At 33.6% G+C, this 19,946-nt stretch overlaps 2 protein-coding genes across 4 annotated transcripts; one reads left to right on the plus strand and one right to left on the minus strand.

Moving 5' to 3' along the window:
- The first annotated feature begins 451 nt into the window (after positions 1-451).
- On the plus strand, positions 452-11,532 carry r (carbamoyl-phosphate synthetase 2, aspartate transcarbamylase, and dihydroorotase rudimentary). Of its 2 annotated transcripts, none has more exons than XM_089699206.1 (11): positions 452-560; positions 1,926-2,051; positions 2,695-2,836; positions 3,415-3,688; positions 4,039-4,355; positions 4,453-7,591; positions 7,681-7,785; positions 7,881-8,129; positions 8,681-10,441; positions 10,742-11,125; positions 11,214-11,532. In XM_089699206.1, the coding sequence occupies exons 2-11, from the start codon at positions 1,931-1,933 to the stop codon at positions 11,418-11,420; spliced, it is 6,699 nt and encodes a 2,232-aa protein (XP_089555332.1). In that variant the 5' UTR covers positions 452-560; positions 1,926-1,930; the 3' UTR covers positions 11,421-11,532. The 2 variants fall into 2 exon arrangements, with proteins under 2 accessions (XP_089555332.1, XP_089555331.1); XM_089699205.1 differs by having other exon boundaries at positions 453-560; positions 1,920-2,051.
- Positions 11,533-12,326: 794 nt separating this feature from the next.
- On the minus strand, positions 12,327-17,337 carry LOC149485871 (uncharacterized). 2 transcript variants are annotated; one of them, XM_089699212.1, is made up of 5 exons: positions 16,735-17,337; positions 15,106-15,395; positions 13,227-15,022; positions 12,730-13,108; positions 12,327-12,657 (listed from the first exon to the last, which is right to left on the minus strand). In XM_089699212.1, exons 1-5 carry the CDS (start codon positions 17,061-17,063, stop codon positions 12,626-12,628), a joined length of 2,826 nt encoding a protein of 941 aa, XP_089555338.1. In that variant the 5' UTR covers positions 17,064-17,337; the 3' UTR covers positions 12,327-12,625. The 2 variants fall into 2 exon arrangements, with proteins under 2 accessions (XP_089555338.1, XP_089555337.1); XM_089699211.1 differs by having other exon boundaries at positions 12,327-13,108; positions 16,735-17,336.
- Positions 17,338-19,946: the final 2,609 nt, after the last annotated feature.

Genomic DNA, 19,946 nt, shown 5'->3' on the forward strand with positions numbered 1-19,946 from the left:
TAGGCAATTGAACTGGTTGGATCAAAATAAATATTTTTAATTTTCTCGTAGGTACTTTATACTATTCTCGTACTTTAAGTAACAGGATATATATTATATACAAGGTGATTTTAATGTTTAATTACAGTAATCATAAATTTATTGAAACTAAATTTAAACAATAAATTAAATTCAACAGGTTATCAAATTATAATTTCTGCGGAAGTAAAATAGGAAAATTTCCTTCAACCGTGATCAAAATGTCCCATTATTATTGTTTATAATATAGCTAGACTTAATATTTCACTCAAATTCCAAACCCAACTTCGCAGCAAACATTAGCATCATTCACATCATTGACCTTAGTGATGTGTAAACGAGAGGCCCATATGCAAAGTGTGTATGCGAGAGCAGGATGTGACCCGACTGGTTGGTATTGTGACGAAGTATGATAACGCGTAACTTGAAGGAAGTTGAGCTCTGAACGAGCTCGGTCTGTCGTTGCGCAGTTCGCGACAGCGCCGGACCGTTCTTCGTGGCTCTTTAAAAATACCACGTGGCCGGCAATTTGAACCTAAAATGTGAGTGTAACTTCGCTTATAGACGATAATATGTAAGAGCGTAATTTCAAAGTATTTATTTAGGTACCTTGTTATGAGTAATATTAAATGTCATATTTTTTTCATTGTATGTAACACGTGTATTAATGTTGTTTCAACCACAAAACTTGTTAAAAAAATGTTTACTTCTGGCTATGTTAAATATTAAAATTGGATCAATTTATTCAGTGCTATAATTATTACAAAAATAAATGCAAAAAAATCGGAGAAAAAAATATTTTTAAGAATTTAATTAATTATCTTACCTATACCTAGTTATGTCTTCATTTATTTACGTATGTACCTAGCAGATGTTTCCTAATTAAGCTATTGAATATTTACTGAAAAAAGTATCAATTTTTATTTCAATGCCAGCATGGATATAATAAATACATATTTATTTTCATTTTCAGGCATATAGCTTTCTAGGTAAATACCTAGTTACCTAAATGTAAAAATGTTTTGTAATTTATCAGTTTTTTTCATGTTTTTTTCCTTTTTTTATTTTAAATATCTAGGTACCTAGAAGATTGGTAGGAACTTTCCTTAAGTGGGACACGAAAGCGTTCGTTTTTTTTATTCAATCCAAGGTTAATTGAATACAAAAGGGACTAGAAAAACTTAATAAAGTACCTACTTACCTACTGAAAGTATTCATTATAAATATTATGTAGACCGTATAGGTTCAACATGATAGTTCATGTTTCAGAGAGAAGAAATAGAAATGCAATCCTACCTAGTATTTACTATGATAAAGAATTTGTAATTGTAATTTGTGAATTTCGTATTGTAATGGTTACTAAAGATAATAGTAATATACATAGTTAGGTACATAACGGTTGTATTTACAGATATCTTAAAATTGTTTTCTATTCTTATTCATAACATATTCATCGTTAACAGTGTGAGATACTTCTTTGTTGTCAATTGATTTCCAAATATTATAATATCCATAAACCTTCGAGAATTGGCGCATTGACCCTAGCTACTATAAAGGGAACGTATCGCTTCATTAAAAATTGTAGTAACTCGTAACCTTAACATTTCTAGGTCGGTCATATCTATTGCTGCACTATGATAACAATCCACTACTTATCTTAACCTCAAATAGTTCAAACCACCGCTTTCCGTTATATTTGTATGCATAATTAAAAATATATGTATAGGTACATTTTATATTATAATTAATGCTGGAATGAAGGGTCGGACAAATATTAAGAAATCTTAAAAAATGTACATAAATCTTAAATTTTAAATATAAAATTCTGTACCCACTTTTTTCATCGGCATACCTTGGTAATACAAAAGTAATTTTGCTGACGAAAAATATTTTCCGACAAGTTTCAGATATAATGGAAGGTAAAAATGATCTTAGTTGTGAAGTGGGGCCTCCCTGCTGCCTCGTTCTTGCTGATGGATCTATTTTCCAAGGACGAAGCTTTGGAGCTCAAGTTCCCGTTGAGGGAGAAGTTGGTAAGTACCAGTTAACCTTCTTAACCGACGTTCAAAATTATAACGGTGCTCAATTAGCATCTATTGTTTTTTTTTATGATAATCTATAGACACAACAATTTTTATTAAAGATTTGATAACAGTTCAAGGAACTCTGTCCCAAATAATAAAGTTTTCCTAAAACAATACAACAAAGCAAGCGAACATCCGCGTCGGTAATAAATTCTGAAACTATTTATCAATATTTATAAAATGTTCTTTAGGTATAGCTATATTATTATATATATTGTGAATAATTTGTTCAAACTCGAGATGGAATAAGTCTTACATATGCTGGGTTTAGTATTGTTAAATTTATATAAGTAGGTATTACAAATTATAATGATGATGGTGTAGTAATGAATTACTTCGCGCGAATCAGTCTGTAAAATTAAATAATTAAAATCTCATCATTTTCGTCAACATCATTCCAGCCTTTCAGGACGTCCACTGCAGGACATAGGCCTCCGCCAAAAAATGGGTATTAATATAGTAAATAAAAATAAAATAAATAAAAACAGTCGGAATTTGGGGGAATTAAAATCTGCTCACATATTACTACCAATAGCATTGAATTATAACATATTATCTACGCCAAGATTCTAACTTTAAACATGTATTCCAGTGTTCCAAACGGGTATGGTGGGTTATCCAGAATCGTTGACGGATCCCTCCTACCACGCCCAGTTACTGGTGCTTACCTACCCTCTCGTGGGTAATTATGGAGTTCCTGATGAAAACGAGCGTGATGAACATGGTTTACCTAGGTAACATAACTGCGTTACACATATATTATAAACTAGAGGTCCGCCCCGGTTTCGCCCGTGGTACATATTTCGCAAAAAAAGGTAGCCTATGTCCTTTCTCGGGTATCAAAATATCTCCATACCAAATTTCATGCAAATTGGTTCAGTAGTTTAGGCGTGATTGAGTAACAGACAGACATACAGAGTTACTTTCGCATTTATAATATTATAGTAAGTATGGATTGAATCTCTAGAGTCTAGACTAAAAAAATAAGTAAATAATAAGTACGTAGTTACTTACTCAATTTTTGAAGAAATTTTTATTTTAAATTGAAAAGAGTTAGTTAATATTGTCTTAAGTTTATAACTAAGAGGAATGATTTTTAGGCATTTCATATTATTATATTACTACTTAGATATGTACTCTTTTACAAAAAACTTTTGTACGAATTTGAATTAAATTTTACAGCAGCTAAATATATTGCAAAGATTCAGATTAAGTTAAAGGTATAAACAATAAGAAATAAGAACAAAGCTTACTTTAGAAAACGATTTAACCAAATTAAGATCATTCTCAAAATCGTATTTTAAAACTTCAGATGGTTCGAATCCGATCGTATTTGGGCCTCCGCTTTGATTGTTGGCGAAGTTAGTACAGAAGCTTGCCATTGGAGGGCGAAGCAATCACTAGGAAGATGGTTAGCAGCAAAAGGTGTACCAGGCCTTTGCGGTGTTGACACTAGAGCACTTACATTCCGACTTCGAGAGGGTGTAATGTTAGGAAAAATAATTCAAGGGGAGCCACCATTCGCACCTATGACGTCATTAACTGATCCAAATACAAGAAATTTAGTTGCAGAAGTTTCTTCGAAGGTAAGCTGTATTTTTATGCCCATGTGAACATATTTTTTATGCTACATTACAATTCCTGGATAATATTTGAATCCTATATTTTGTGGTTTTTGTAAACTACTGATTCGTAAGAAATAACAAAAAATGAAAAAGTAAAATTCATATATTATTGTACATTTATATCGTTTGGATTTACTTTTCAATCTTCTTAAAAAAAGGGAGCTTTTCAATTGGAATATAGTATATCTAACTTAAAACTTTCGAGTGGGTGAATCAACTTTTATGATTCTTTTTTTATTCGAAAGTCATAGCAAAAATAAGTATTTTTAATTTAAGTTTATATTTAAAATAAATATTAAATTATATTTTAGGAGCCTCGAATTTTCAATCCTAATGGAGACGTAACTATTATGGCAGTTGACTGTGGATTAAAATATAATCAAATTAGATGTTTGATTAAAAGGAACGCAAAAGTAGTATTAGTTCCATGGGATTATGCTCTAGATGCAAACACTTATGACGGACTATTCATAAGTAACGGTCCCGGTGATCCAGAAGTTTGCAAAGCTACTGTTGAACAATTGCGTCTCCGAATCAACGACCAGAAAAACATAAAGCCTATATTTGGAATATGCTTAGGTCACCAGTTACTTGCAACTGCGGCAGGTTGCAAGACATACAAAACAAGGTAATAATCAAATAATTATTTTTGATATTTTAAATTAATGTCGAGGTTATTTACCTTTAAAATGTGTGCTGTATCTATTTTGCTGTTTTTTTTTCAGTTACGGAAACCGTGGACACAATCTTCCTTGCACGCACAAAGGAACTGGTCGATGCTTCATGACGTCACAAAATCACGGTTACGCTGTTGATGCTGATACTCTTCCAGATAAATGGGACGTATTATTTACAAATGAAAACGATAAGACTAATGAGGGTATATGCCATAAAATACTCCCATTCTTCAGTGTTCAATTTCATCCTGAACACACGGCTGGACCGACTGATCTGGAATGTCTTTTTGATGTTTTCATTGATTTAGTTAAATCGTATAAAAATAAAAAGCAAGCTATTGTAAATGAAATGATAACGGAAAAAATTAAATTTACTCCTAAACTTCAAGATAGACCTAAAAAAGTTCTAATCCTTGGTTCTGGTGGATTGTCCATCGGTCAAGCTGGTGAATTTGATTATTCTGGGTCGCAAGGTGTTAAAGCCATGCAAGAAGAAAAAATACAAACTGTTTTAATAAACCCAAACATCGCTACCGTCCAAACGTCAAAAGGTTTAGCTGACAAGGTTTATTTTTTACCTATAACACCAGAATACGTCGAACAAGTAATAAAAGCAGAACGTCCCACTGGTGTTCTTCTCACTTTTGGTGGCCAAACAGCTTTAAATTGTGGAGTCGAATTAGAAAAAAGTAAAATATTTAACAAATATAATGTAAGTGTTCTTGGTACTCCAATTCAATCTATTGTAGACACTGAAGACAGAAAAATATTTGCGGAAAAAATTAATGCAATAGGTGAAAAAGTTGCGCCCAGTGCAGCGGTGTCATCAGTAGAAGAAGCTCTCACAGCCGCCATTAAAATAGGTTATCCAGTAATGGCTCGATCAGCGTTTTCACTGGGGGGTTTAGGATCAGGATTTGCAAATAATGAAGAAGAGTTAAAAATTCTTGCACACCAAGCTCTGTCACATTCCGAACAATTAATAATAGATAAGTCTTTAAAGGGCTGGAAAGAAGTAGAATACGAAGTTGTAAGAGATGCATATGACAATTGTATTACAGTTTGTAATATGGAGAATGTAGATCCCTTAGGAATTCATACAGGAGAATCTATTGTTGTAGCACCGAGTCAAACATTGTCTAATCGTGAATATTACATGTTACGAAATACCGCCATAAAAGTAATTAGACATTTTGGCATCGTTGGTGAGTGTAATATTCAGTATGCGTTGAATCCCAATTCAGAAGAATTTTATATAATAGAAGTGAACGCAAGATTGTCTAGAAGTTCTGCATTAGCTAGCAAAGCTACTGGATATCCATTGGCATATGTTGCTGCAAAGTTGTCTTTAGGCATTCCGCTACCAGAAATAAAAAATTCTGTTACTGGTGTAACAACAGCGTGCTTCGAACCTAGTTTAGATTATTGCGTTGTTAAAATACCACGATGGGATTTAGCCAAATTTAATCGAGTTAGTACAAAAATTGGAAGCTCTATGAAAAGTGTTGGTGAAGTTATGGCCATTGGTAGAAGTTTTGAAGAAGCATTTCAGAAAGCATTACGAATGGTGGATGAAAATGTTAACGGTTTTGATCCCTATATTATAAAAGTTAATGACAATGACTTAAGAGAACCAACAGATAAAAGAATGTTTATCCTTGCCGCGGCATTAAAAGCAGGTTACTCAGTAGACAAATTGTATGAACTAACTAAAATTGACCATTGGTTCTTAAATAAGATGAAAAATATTATAGATTACTATGAAAATCTTGAATCTATAAAGGGACCCATAACTTCAAATTCTTTGAAAAAAGCCAAGCAAATTGGATTTTCAGATAAACAAATAGCTGCTGCTATTAAAATTACAGAACTAGCAGTACGAAAATTAAGAGAAGAATATAAAATTACTCCATTCGTTAAAAAAATAGACACAGTTGCCGCCGAATGGCCAGCCTCCACAAACTACTTATACCTAACTTACAATGGATGTATACATGATTTAGAATTCCCAGGTGAATTCATAATGGTGCTGGGTTCTGGAGTATATAGAATAGGGAGCTCAGTGGAATTTGATTGGTGTGCTGTAGGTTGTTTAAGAGAATTAAAAAATCAAAATAAGAAAACTATAATGGTAAATTACAACCCAGAGACCGTTAGTACTGATTATGATATGAGTGATAGATTATATTTTGAAGAAATTTCTTTCGAAGTTGTAATGGATATTTATAATATTGAGCATCCAGACGGTGTAATTTTATGTATGGGGGGACAGTTACCTAATAATATCGCGATGGACTTACACCGACAACAAGCAGTTATCTTAGGTACCTCACCAGATATGGTTGATAATGCAGAAAATAGATTTAAATTTTCAAGAATGTTAGATCGTAGAGGAATATTACAACCACGCTGGAAAGAGCTTACTAATCTCGAGTCGGCTATAACTTTTTGTGAAGAAGTTGGATATCCATGTTTGGTTCGGCCGTCATATGTATTAAGTGGAGCAGCTATGAATGTTGCATATTCACATCAGGAACTCGAAACATATCTAAAATCAGCAAGCAAATTAAGCAAAGAACATCCAGTCGTAATATCTAAATATATTTTAGATGCTAAGGAGATAGACGTGGATGTTGTAGCTGTAGATGGTATACTTCTTTGTATGGCAGTCTCGGAGCATGTCGAAAATGCTGGGGTTCATTCAGGTGATGCTACGTTGGTGACACCACCACAAGATATAAATAATGAAACTTTAGAAAAAATAAAGGATATTGCCAGAATTATAGCTGAAACATTAGATGTTACTGGACCATTTAATATGCAACTCATTGCCAAAGATAATGAACTGAAGGTTATAGAGTGCAATGTAAGAGTGTCAAGATCATTTCCGTTTGTTTCTAAGACTCTTGACCACGATTTTGTGGCTATGGCCACAAAAGTCATTCTTGGTATACCTGTGGAACCAGTAAACGTTATGAGTGGATGTGGTAAAGTAGGTGTAAAGGTTCCACAATTCTCGTTTTCACGACTATCCGGAGCAGATGTTACATTGGGAGTAGAAATGGCTTCAACAGGAGAAGTGGCTTGTTTTGGTGAGAACAGATACGAAGCATATTTAAAATCATTAATGAGCACAGGATTTAGGATACCAAAAAAAGCAATTTTGCTCTCCATCGGTACATTTAAGGTAATTAAATTTAATTTGGTGCATTTATGGATATTATGAAAGTTTTAATGTTTTAAATTTGGTTAAAATTAATAAAATTTGTTTTTCAGCACAAAATGGAGCTATTACCAAGTGTACGAATTTTACACAGGATGGGATACAAACTATATGCCAGTATGGGTACTGGAGATTTTTATACGGAACATGGCATAGACGTAATTATTTTCCATACATATTATATACCTAAATTGCATTTTACTACTGTAAATATTAATCTACTCAAAATATTTAACAAATTTGTTTATTTCAGGTCGAAAGTGTACAATGGACATTTGAACACATAGGAGATCTAGACGATGCCAGGTCGGATGGAGAACTTATGCATTTAGCAGACTTTATGGCCAGACGTGAATTGGATCTTGTGATTAATTTGCCGATGAGAGGAGGAGCTCGTCGAGTTTCCTCATTTTCAACACATGGATATAGAACTAGACGACTGGCTGTAGATTACGCTGTACCCTTAGTAACAGACGTCAAATGCGCTAAGCTCTTAGTACAGGTAATAATCAGGGTATTTATTTAAACACCGATATGACGTACAATATAATATACATAATTTAATAATATTACATAATACTTAATGAGATAAATATGATGTATGTATGCATGTATGATATATTTTTTTAACTACATATGTTTTAAGTATAATATTGCTTTTCTGCTTTTCTGCTCGCATTCCAATTGTATATCTAAAATATTTTCGCTCCATCTAAACATAGATAACATAGATATAAAAATGTTTATTTTTGTAGTAATTAAATTATCCTACTAATATTATAAATGCGAAAGTTTGTGAGGATGTGTATGTGTGTGTTTGTTACTCTTTGGCGCAAATACTACTGAACCGATTACAATGAAATTTAGCACACATATAATAATAATTTAGAGGGTAACTTGGATTAACACATAGGATAGGTTTTATCCCGGAAATCCCATGGGAACCGGAACTATGCGGGTTTTTCTTTAAAAACGCGGGCGAAGCCGCGGGCGGAAAGTATATTATTTGTATAATTACATAAAAATGTTTTTTTTTTATTATTTTTATTTCAGGCCATGTTACGCTGTGGCGGGGCGCCACCTATGAAAACACATACTGATTGCATGACATCAAGAAACATTATAAAATTACCGGGCTTCATAGATGTTCACGTTCATGTAAGAGAGCCTGGTGCTACCTATAAAGAAGACTTCGACTCGTGTACAGCTTCTGCCCTTGCTGGTGGAATCACTATGATCTGTGCTATGCCTAATACGAACCCCCCTGTAATTGATCGTGGATCATACGAACTGGTGTCAGCACTATCACGTGTGAGTGCTCGTTGTGATTATGCATTATTTATAGGTGCATCTACAAGTAACTCTGATACTGCAGCTGAATTAGCGCCTCAAGCAGCTGCTTTAAAAATGTATCTTAATGAGACATTTACCACACTTAAACTTGATGATATGACAATTTGGCAAAAACATTTACAAAATTGGCCTAAAAAGTTTCCAATTTGTGCGCATGCAGAACGTGAAAAGACGGGTGCAATTATTCTCATGGCGTCTTTGCTTGACAGACCAATTCATATCTGTCATGTGGCTAGAAAAGAAGAAATTTTAATAATCAAAGCCGCTAAAGAACGGGGTCTTAAGGTTACTTGTGAAGTATGTCCTCATCATCTGTTCCTTAGTACCAATGATATAGAAAGAATTGGTAAAGGTCGTGCTGAAGTTAGACCAGTACTTTGTAGTCCAGAAGATCAACAAGAGCTTTGGAATAATATGGATATTATTGATATTTTTGCTACTGATCATGCGCCGCATTCAGTCGAAGAGAAAAACTCAGAAAAACCACCACCTGGTTACCCTGGCCTGGAAACAATTTTACCCTTATTGCTAAATGCCGTTCATCAAGGACGTCTTACTATGGAAGATTTAATAAATAAATTCCACAGAAACCCACGTAAAATATTTAATCTCCCTGAACAACCCAATACTTACGTAGAGATTGATATGGACTATGAATGGACCATACCTGATGCTATGGATTTCACAAAATCAAAATGGACGCCTTTTGCAGGAATGCATGTATGTGGAGCCGTTCACCGTGTCACTTTGCGAGGAGAAATTGCATATGTAGAAGGCAAAATTTTAGTTCCACCAGGTTTTGGTCAAAATGTTCGTGAATGGCCTACTCCGAAAAAGCAAACATTCCCAGTTTACGCTATCGAAAAGGTAGAACAGGAAACGAGCCGACCTAACTCGGCACTCGAATTCCACAGTACTCTTGATATAAGCAAATATAGTGATTACGATTTGGATCAAGTAGAACAAGGTAAAACAGAAAATAAATTAAACGTTCACTTTAATGAAGCACCAGGATTTAGAAGTATGTCTCCATTACCTACTGCAATTCCTCCAACAAGACAAAGATGTGATAGTTCGTCTTATCCACCTCAAGTTTCCGCTCCACAGCGACAACGTAATGAATTATTCGGTAAAAGTATACTTACTGTGGACTCATTCAGCAAAGAAACTATGAATGACATTTTCAATTTGGCTCAATTCATGAAAACAAGTGTGAGTAAAGGTCGTTTCCTAGATGACTTATTACGAGGAAAAGTCATGGCTTCCATATTTTATGAAGTGAGCACAAGAACGAGTTGCAGTTTTGCGGCGGCTATGCAAAGATTAGGAGGTTCCGTTATACATACAGACGCAACAAACTCTTCTGCTAAAAAAGGAGAGACATTAGAAGATAGTGTTGCTGTTATGGCAAGTTACTCAGATGTCGTGGTGCTTCGGCACCCAGAACCAGGTGCAGTCGCAGTAAGTATTAAACGATAATTCTTTTACTTTTTTCCCGCATTACGAAAAACATTTTGAAATTATAAATTTATAAAGAATATCACGAGGCGAGAGCATTAAAATATGTACTGTAAAACTAAATCTCGAAAGTATAGAAAATCATCTATAAAAGAGTAAAACTGATTACCGAGTTTATGCTATAAAATTGCTTTTTTTTCTTATCTTATCAATAATACTGACTCCTCTCAGTTAACTTTAAATTAAAGTAGGTAATTTACATAATATTTTAAAGAATATCTACAACATTTTAACTAATTGCAGCGCGCGTCAAGGCATTGCCGAAAACCTTTGATAAACGCAGGTGATGGCATTGGTGAGCACCCTACACAAGCGTTATTAGACATCTTTACTATAAGGGAAGAAATCGGTACTGTAAATGGATTAACAATAACAATGGTTGGTGATTTAAAGAATGGCCGGACAGTCCATTCTCTCGCGCGTTTATTGACCCTATATCAAGTACAACTTCAATACGTGAGCCCGCCTGGGCTCGGTATGCCCAAACACATAATGGATTATGTCTCTGAGAAAGGTATATCTCAAAGGGTTTTCGATAAGCTGGAAGATGTCTTGGGCGATACACATGTTTTATACATGACAAGAATTCAACGAGAAAGATTTGATAGTCAAGAAGAGTATGAAAAGGTTATTTGTTTCTTCTAGTTTCATAACATTAATTTATATTTAATTTTAATAACAAATTATTAACTATGTAATTGATACTACTTTTTAGATACGTGGCCTGCTGGTGGTGACTCCCCAACTTATGACGCGTGCTAAACGCCGTATGATCGTGATGCATCCTTTACCACGAGTCGATGAGATATCAGCAGAATTTGACACAGACCCAAGAGCTGCCTATTTCAGACAAGCTGAATACGGCATGTATGTGCGCATGGCTTTACTAGCTATGGTATCCAGTGCAAATCCACTTATTTAATATCTTTTATTTTGTTATACTTAAACAAAAAAGAAATAAAAACTATACATTCAAAACTAAGGCTTTTATTGAATAATCCTACAATATCAAAAAAGCAACTTAATATGTTTTTCTTGTTCTCTTTTTATGAAGCCAATAGAGGTATTTATAATACGACGATATACAATTTTTTCGATATAATAATTATATAATAGTAAAATTTTTCAACTCTATAATTATGACTCTTAAGTTGAACAATATTCTAAATTTTGGTAACTAGATAAACATAGGTACGATCTAAATGAGTCACAGAAAAATGAAATACTGTTAAGAATAACATAATAATTGACTCATTATTTACTTCTATATACCTACTTTTGAACACGCATTGAATTTGATCGATTAGAATTTGGTTGTTACGTGAAACTTTATTTTTCGATTTCTTTCTGGTAAACTAAAAATATGACTTGATTAAATTGATAGGTAGCAACTAAAATAAAGTACTTTCACGCAGTACTAGATAGGTATTGAATGGCAAATAAACATTATGTAGTAGGTATGTAGAAGTAGGTACAATTCAATATAAAATCAGGAGAGATTCATCTTAAACTTTTCACATCAACATACATCAATAAAAAATTCATAATCAGAAATGGAAAAGCTTATTATTTTTTTACCCGACTGCCAAAGAAGGAGGGTAATGTTTTTCGAGTGTATGTAAGTATGTATGTATGTCTTTTCCTTTGTGACCACCTGTAGCCTAAACGGCTTGATGGGTTTTGATGTATGAGGTATCGTTAGATTTGTCTTGATTACGGGAGTGTCATAGGATACATTTTATCCTAAAAGTCCCACGGGATAAAGACATTTTTACTCTTTTTTTAGTGTGCAGTCGGGTATTTTGTTTTTTTAATAATAATTAGGTACTTGTTAAACAAAAAGCTCTCATTTTTTAAATTTTCATTTAAAATAATTTGTAGATAGATACATTTAACCGTATTTGTTAAAACAACAATAAAATAAGTTTAGAAATTAATTTTGAAACATTCCTAAATCAATACGTACAACGTACATTGTAATGTGTTTTATATTATATTTATATTCATAAGTACAACAAATGAGAATATCTACACATTTTTTAAATATTTTATAGCTGTAACAAAATTTGGATTTCTTTAATTCAATTTTCTTAATTGAGATCTATAAATCGCTTCTGTGCCCATCTACTATAATTTTGATTCCTCTAATCCTTCGATTTCTACAAAAGATTTTACGTCTTGGTTAGTTGAACTATCTACATGAATGTCTACAAAAGTAAATGGTGCTATACCTGAATTATCTGTAGGAGAATCTTGATTAATTATATGCTCATATTTTGGTCGATGCTTGCGCATAACATTAGAATGCACGGATCGTTCATGATTCCTTTTTTCCCGAACTGACACCTTATAGCCAACTTGGTTAGCTAATTTTCTCTGACAATCTGCTAACTTATCCCGGATAACGTGGATATATTCATTGGCTGTCGCTTCACCTGCTGGTTCTCCGCGCAATAGAATGCAAAGACGTCTTGCTTGTTCCAAGTAAATAACTGCTTGCCGAATAGCATCAAACTTTTCACTAGAGCGAGCCATTGCAATGAAGTGAGGAATAAAAAATTCAAACACTAAACGCCTTCGCTCGGTTTCCATTTTGGTCGGCAAAATTATCTAAAAAGAAACAATTATAGAATCATTAAATAAAATTATCATAATCAATATCCATTATCAAATCACAAAAATCACGCATAAAAAAATACCTAACACACTAATTACTTTAAGTACTTACAGTTTTATTTATCTCTGTGTGAACATTTTCCTTTCCTGAAACTTTTCCAGATTTCTTATTCGCCAAATTTGCTCTTCTTCTTTCTTTTATTTGCCGTTGCCTTTCTTTTTTCCATTGATAATGTTTGTCATGAATTTTAGCTTTATCCCAAATATTTTGAATATTTTCATCCTCGCTATCAGATGAATAGCTGGAGGGGTTCATATTTAAGGGTAGCTGCGGATTTATAATACGCAATGGATTCTTACATGTTAAAATATGATAAAGTCTCTGGCAATCAAATGCTGGATAGAAATCTTTTTTGATGTATTTAATTTTATTTAATGCGTATAGCAAGTGCATGACTGGGGCTTCCAAAATATCAGCCAGTTTTCGTTGCACTTTTAAGAGTAACGGTTTAGGTACACTCTTAAATTCATTACAGTTCTCAATGAAATAATTAGGCAACCTTGAACGTCCGAAATGAGTATAAAAACTACGCAGGAACAATCGAAGAGTTTCACCAAGTCTGTCTTCTGGCCATTTTGCATAGTTATCTTCACATTGCCAAAAAAGGTGATTTTTTATGTGACTTGCATCAACACCTATCTTTGATGTTTCATTTTCCATAAAAGCTTTGTGTAAAGTTAACATGAATAGATAACACCTCATATGAGAATGGGCTAAACAGCTTTCTAAGTACCTTTCTGCTGCAGGAAATATTACTCGCCATTGTAATTTCTGGTCCGGATTTAAACCACGCTTTGGGCGAAATCCTACGGGAACTAATAAACAGCCGAACCCGAGAGCTTTACTAACCATATATTTAGTAGGCCACTGATAACTAAAATTGGTTCTAGGGTTTTGTATTATCTTTCTTTCTCGTATTATCCATTGATTAGCTGCATTGGGCCAAGCTGCCAAGAGAGCCGGATAAATTTCATAGCACGTTTTCAAACCGTTTCTTAAACTACTGCAGTACACACTCGCACCTTGTGTTAAAGCATTATTAATAGAATCTTGGGGAAACCCTAGACCAGAACCTAAACTAATAATAAAATTATCCACGAAGTTATTCATGAAGGCTACTGAGTTGAGGTAATGGTGCGTTTCATATAGATTCCTATTTAATGATATCTTTGAAGCGGTTTCAACTTCCTCTTCCTCGTCATCATCACTCCAATCAAACGTTTTCTCATTAATTGTTAACCAACATTCATCGGGTAAAACGCCCGTTGAGGCTGAATCTTTCGACTGTAAACTCAGTTCTACTTTTTTCGGTGTCGTTAAATCGGTTATTGTTGAATAGCCATAATCTGATTCCGTTTCACTCGATTCAGTTTGTCGACTTGAGTTAGATCGATAACCAGAAGTTTCGGTATCGTCGAAGATTTGTAGATTTTCGAAAGCAGCTATATGGTTTTCAGTATTACTTTTACTATCGTTGGCGTTTTTTAGAATAGATTTTCTTGCTTTAGATTCCTGTATTTTAAGATTAATATTTTTATTCACTTCTGATTGCTGTTGTTCTAAATTAGTAGACGTAAGAAGACTTTTTCTGCTTATTTTATTATTCAATTCTTCATCAGAAAACGGACTTCCGTTTGCAATATCTAACTCAGTATTAAGTCTCACTTGCATTTTTTCCTTTAACTCACGTACTTTTCTCGGATAAGGCATAGTATCTGAAGCATTGGACTCTTTTTCTGAATCGGTATATATACTATCATCAGAAGGTATATTTTTAGTGTTTATTGAATCAGCTTCTTTAGAAAGACTACTTTCTAATACTTCCAACTTTTTTAACTTTACATAACCTGAAAAGAATGTATATATATTTATAAGGAGCTGTCGCAATCTACATATAAATCATAATATAAATTAATGTTTTTATCAATACCTGGTTCCTTGGAATCTTCGATACCTAGTTTGTAGAATGGTGCATCAAGAACAGCACAATAATCAGATGTGTCGCCGGGTTCACTAGCCTCTACGTTATCATAAATAATGTATAGCCGAGGTGGCGCCAGTGGCTCTAAATGATCTCGATTTTTTGTATAGCAAACATAATCTTGCACACATTCTTGGAGTCTATCCCCGAAGAAAACATGTTTATGTCGTCGCACCATAGCTTCATCCATAATGTGCTGTCTTTCACTTATTGGGTTGCTTTTTATCGCTTGGACTTCTCTAAAATGTAAAAATTTGATAAGTTGTTTCTGTGTTTATTATAATTTAACAATTCATTTAAACCACGGAATTGATACAGTAACTACTTAGGTACAACTAACACTTTATTTTTATTTGCATGGTACCTACAATCATTCTATAGAATATAGACATAGATAGATAAAAGCTTTACCCTGTTGCTCTATCTATTCAAATTTCCTTCATATCAGTAAAGCAAAGGATCTTTCTTTCTATTTACATATACGTTTAGACTAGGTATGCGGATGTATTGTTTTTATAATTAACTAGCTTACCGCCCGCGGCTTCGCCCGCTTTGTCTAAAACCTTATAAATTATATACTAAAACCTTCCTCTTGAATCACTTTATCTACATAATATTGAAAAAAACCGCATCAAAATCCGTTGCGTAGTTTTAAAGATTTAAGCATACAAAGGGACATAGGGACATAGTGACATAGGGACAGAGAAAAAGACTGTGTTTTATACCTACTATGTAGTGATGATCAATGCATGAAATCAACGGAAATTCCTTATTATCTTCTGGACATAAGACAATATCTAAGCTTTCAAGTTCTTTGAAATTAATCTAAAAATCAGCAAATGAATTGTTGCAATAAAAATGCAACATGACGCATTGGTGTGACGTATGTAAATTAGATTGAAACAAACAGATATGTTTCAATCGAAACGTGATTTATTATAAAAAGAAATCACCGCTAATGATATATACGATAATGATATCATCATAAGTATGTTCTTGAAACTTTATCGCTACTTAAACCTTTATTTCATATCCGTTAATATGGAACGTTATCTGTCGGAATATTAAAGTTTAACAATTTATAATATATATTTTATAGTTTAATAGATATCTTGAGTACTCTTGAGGTCGGGCCCTTTTAAATCTATTTCCATCGTAAAAATAACAATTTACCTTTTATCTGTGATTACATATATCTTAGTTGAAATCGCGTTATTAATTCATGAAAACTAATCTTGGCTCAATCTTAGAATTTCGCTAGGTTTAAAAGTTTATTACGTTCCAAAATTGATTTGATAAAAAATAAATCAGAACTTGCACATAATCCCTGATTATGATTATGAAAAATACCTACCTAATTAATTTATAGATTCGCATTGGAGATTGTCAATATTTATTAGTCTACTAAGCATAGAGACTAGACTAGAAAAAATTATCCACCAAATATGTATTTAGCCAAAAAACCCAGAAATAACAATTAATTACTTTCTGTTTATAATAGCGTGTAGCTTATTTAATATCTACGACGTGATTTCATCAGCTATAAGATAAAAGCATAATTTACATAGAAACGTATACCTTTCATAATTTTCCAAAAATTGAACAGACAAAAGGATATTATTCAATAAAAAGGCATCTGAGTCGTGATTTAATTGGTACCGCATGCGATCCAACGCCTCTTCGTCATAAGACCTTACGTGGGAAGAAGCTGGTAATGGTGAATTCCCGAGCGTGGGGCCATTGAGCGCTGCTGTTGGACTCACAGGTGGGTCCTTCACAGCCGTTCTCTTGTTCACTGGATTTGCATTCCTTTTCTTCTTCTCTTCGTTTCTCTGTTCCTTCCAACGAGCGCGCTCGAAGAATTTATCTGGTTCTTTCTGAACTTTCTTTGACTTAGAATTCCCCATTCTATTCTAATAATAATTCAACAACACATGATTTCGCACTTGAACAAACAATACAAAAAGTCCCTGAAAATACACGATTACTTCGTGTGTTACTTCTTAGCAAAACCAAACAGAACTGATAAGCGTATTTGCTTATTCAATTCTTAGTCGAAATCTTATCGGTAATTGATTATTAATATATTGATTTTCACTGATACAGTGAATGTAATTGCAAATACTGTAGATACAACTGTTTGTTACACACTGAAAATGGGAACATTACGAACTCATGTAATTATGTGTTTACAACCCAGTGCTCCTTCTTCCGTGAGTGATTTTGTTACGTCTGGTACCAGTTTAATTTGCATTATGTGGCCAGATCTATATGCAGTGACTTTTTGCTTTTGCAGTGTTGGTGCAATGGTGTATTGTTATTTGGCTATCCACATTACCTACTGAGCTTTTGCTTTTTAAGCCTATCAATTAATACTGCAGCATAGCAATGTTTCGCAAAAACTCCAATACAGGTACCTGGTCAACGCATAGTAGATAACAATACATACCTACGTATACATTTCAATATCTAACCCAGCTTCCTAGTTCCTACGGCCTAGTTAAAATTAAGTTAAGTTAGCCTTAACCTTACGTATCTCTGTCTAGTAGCACAGAATATGTAATTACTATTAGCTAGCTACTAGTAGTTAAAAAGGTCTTTATGTAAACGTGATTTTATCACGCACATAAAAGTATAGGTACGAAAATTAAAAAATCCGAGAAACTAAAAAAAATGAAGACAAACAACATTCCGTTAAAAATCATGCTATTTTGCCGTCCACTCTAGTATGATAATGGAATACGTAACTCGTTCTTGCATGTGGAATACAAGTGGAATACTAAAGTCCGGTCGCGGAGCAGGAAGAATTTCGTACATTAACCTGTTATTACCCGTCACTGTCACTCCCTTGTAAAAATAATGTGTCTTGCTCGCACAGGTGCAATGACCGCCGTCCTTAGGGATTGTAAACCTTTAACCTGAGAGCGTAAGGTTTGTGTTTGCTTGATTGGTGTCAGGTGTTCAATTATGATTTTGTGAATTCAAAATTTATAAGAATAAACCTCAAACTCTTTATGTCCAGAGGCGGCTCGCCCTAAGGAGCGCTGGTGCAGTGAACTCCCATAAATAATTATAATAAAATCATACTCCTTAATTTAATTATTAATATTAATTATCACTATTTAAAATCAATCGTAATCGTAAAAAACTACTGTCAATACCAATGAATATATCCATTATACATTATACATTAACGCGCGAAGCGGAGCGCTCAGGATTGCGCTCCAATGAAAAAATATTTAGTACATTTCCTAATACGAAATCCAATAGGAGTGAAAGAGAGGGTTTGCCAGTGCCCTGCGCGCGTGAAACAGAAGATTTTCTATGGAAAAATAGCAAAATTCGGAGCGCCGCTCCCGCAAACGTTGCCGGTTCGTTTTTACCGCCGCACCTGGGCGCCCGTACACAGGACAGCGATTGCGCGCGACGTTGCCACTCTCTATATTATAAACAAACAGTAAACACTCGACTCTCGAGTCAACTTCAATGCACGCGCGCGAATGGAAATTCGGGAATTTTATAATTAAAATCATAAGATACGTGTTGAAATAGTCTGTAGTTATCAGTATTACTTGTGAGTGTGAAAATGAACAATTATAATGTGGCGTTCATTAAAAAGTGTGTTAAAACGTTACCAATTCGGCTTGAATTGAAAGATAAGGGACTGCCACGGCCTGAACTTGACCTTACGCAAAAATGTACGACAAAAACGAAAACATATACGCGTGTGTTTAAATCCGAACAATATTATGTGAAAACACCGTGGTTGTGTGGTTGTGATGAAAGCAACAACAGACATATACGAATGTCTTGTCGCTTTAAGTTATAGATATTTTTGCACACCAAAAAGAAAGACGTATGTATTTCCTTTAAAAGTAATTTTTTTGATAAATGTACTGCTTTACACCATGTATTTTCAGTGTTTTATTTCAAGTGAACACCCATAAAATTTTGTCACGAGCCGCCTCTGTTTATGTCCAATCAAAATCCGCCTAAGTCGAAATCGCGTGTTGGACTAACGTATTTCTGTAATATTGTACTGTATAGTAAATTATTTTTTGAAAAATAAGGTCATAAAGAAGTTTCACTTCTTATGTGTGTACACGCACACTTTTTTTATATAATATATCGTTGTTATTGAAAAAGTTAAAATGTAACTAGCTAATAAGTATTGTAAATGAATAAAGGACATTTATTTAATAAATTAGTAAAAAACATTTTCTCCTCCAAATATTTCATGTAAACTGCACTTCATTCAAAAATGTTTGTGACCACTGTCAGTAGGTAAAGAGGTCATTGTACGAAATTCTTTCTGCTCCGCGACCGGACTTTACCTATTAATATTTTATGTACCTGCATGTAATTTTTAAAATTGTTTTGTTGTAGTGTATACGTAGTATATTATTATTAGTCTGTGGTTGTAGTAAACTATTACGTTTTATTAGATATATTATGTATGATTAATAGGTATATATTACATCATATAGATATTATACTTACTTCAGCACACCACGTAGCTTGCGTACATTATTCTTTTATCAACAAGAACCAAGCCTAGCAGATATTATAGGTAGGTAATAATGCCGCATTGCTAAAGGTATTCAATAAATGCAATAAATAAGTTTTAACTTGGTAGACCTTGATAAAATTCAACAAATCAGTTTAGGATATTGCATATTTAACTTTATTGAGAAAATACATAAAATTTTCATTATAAGCTTAAATAGTTATACCATTTATTTATTTACAGGTCTATTTATTTGTTTAAAGGTCCATCAACAATTGTTCCA

This window comes from Colias philodice, chromosome 9 (assembly GCF_061535455.1).
Source record: "Colias philodice isolate Cphi_HAF_F1 chromosome 9, ilColPhil1 Martin Lab GWU primary, whole genome shotgun sequence".
NCBI classification, from domain to species: Eukaryota; Metazoa; Arthropoda; class Insecta; order Lepidoptera; family Pieridae; genus Colias; species Colias philodice.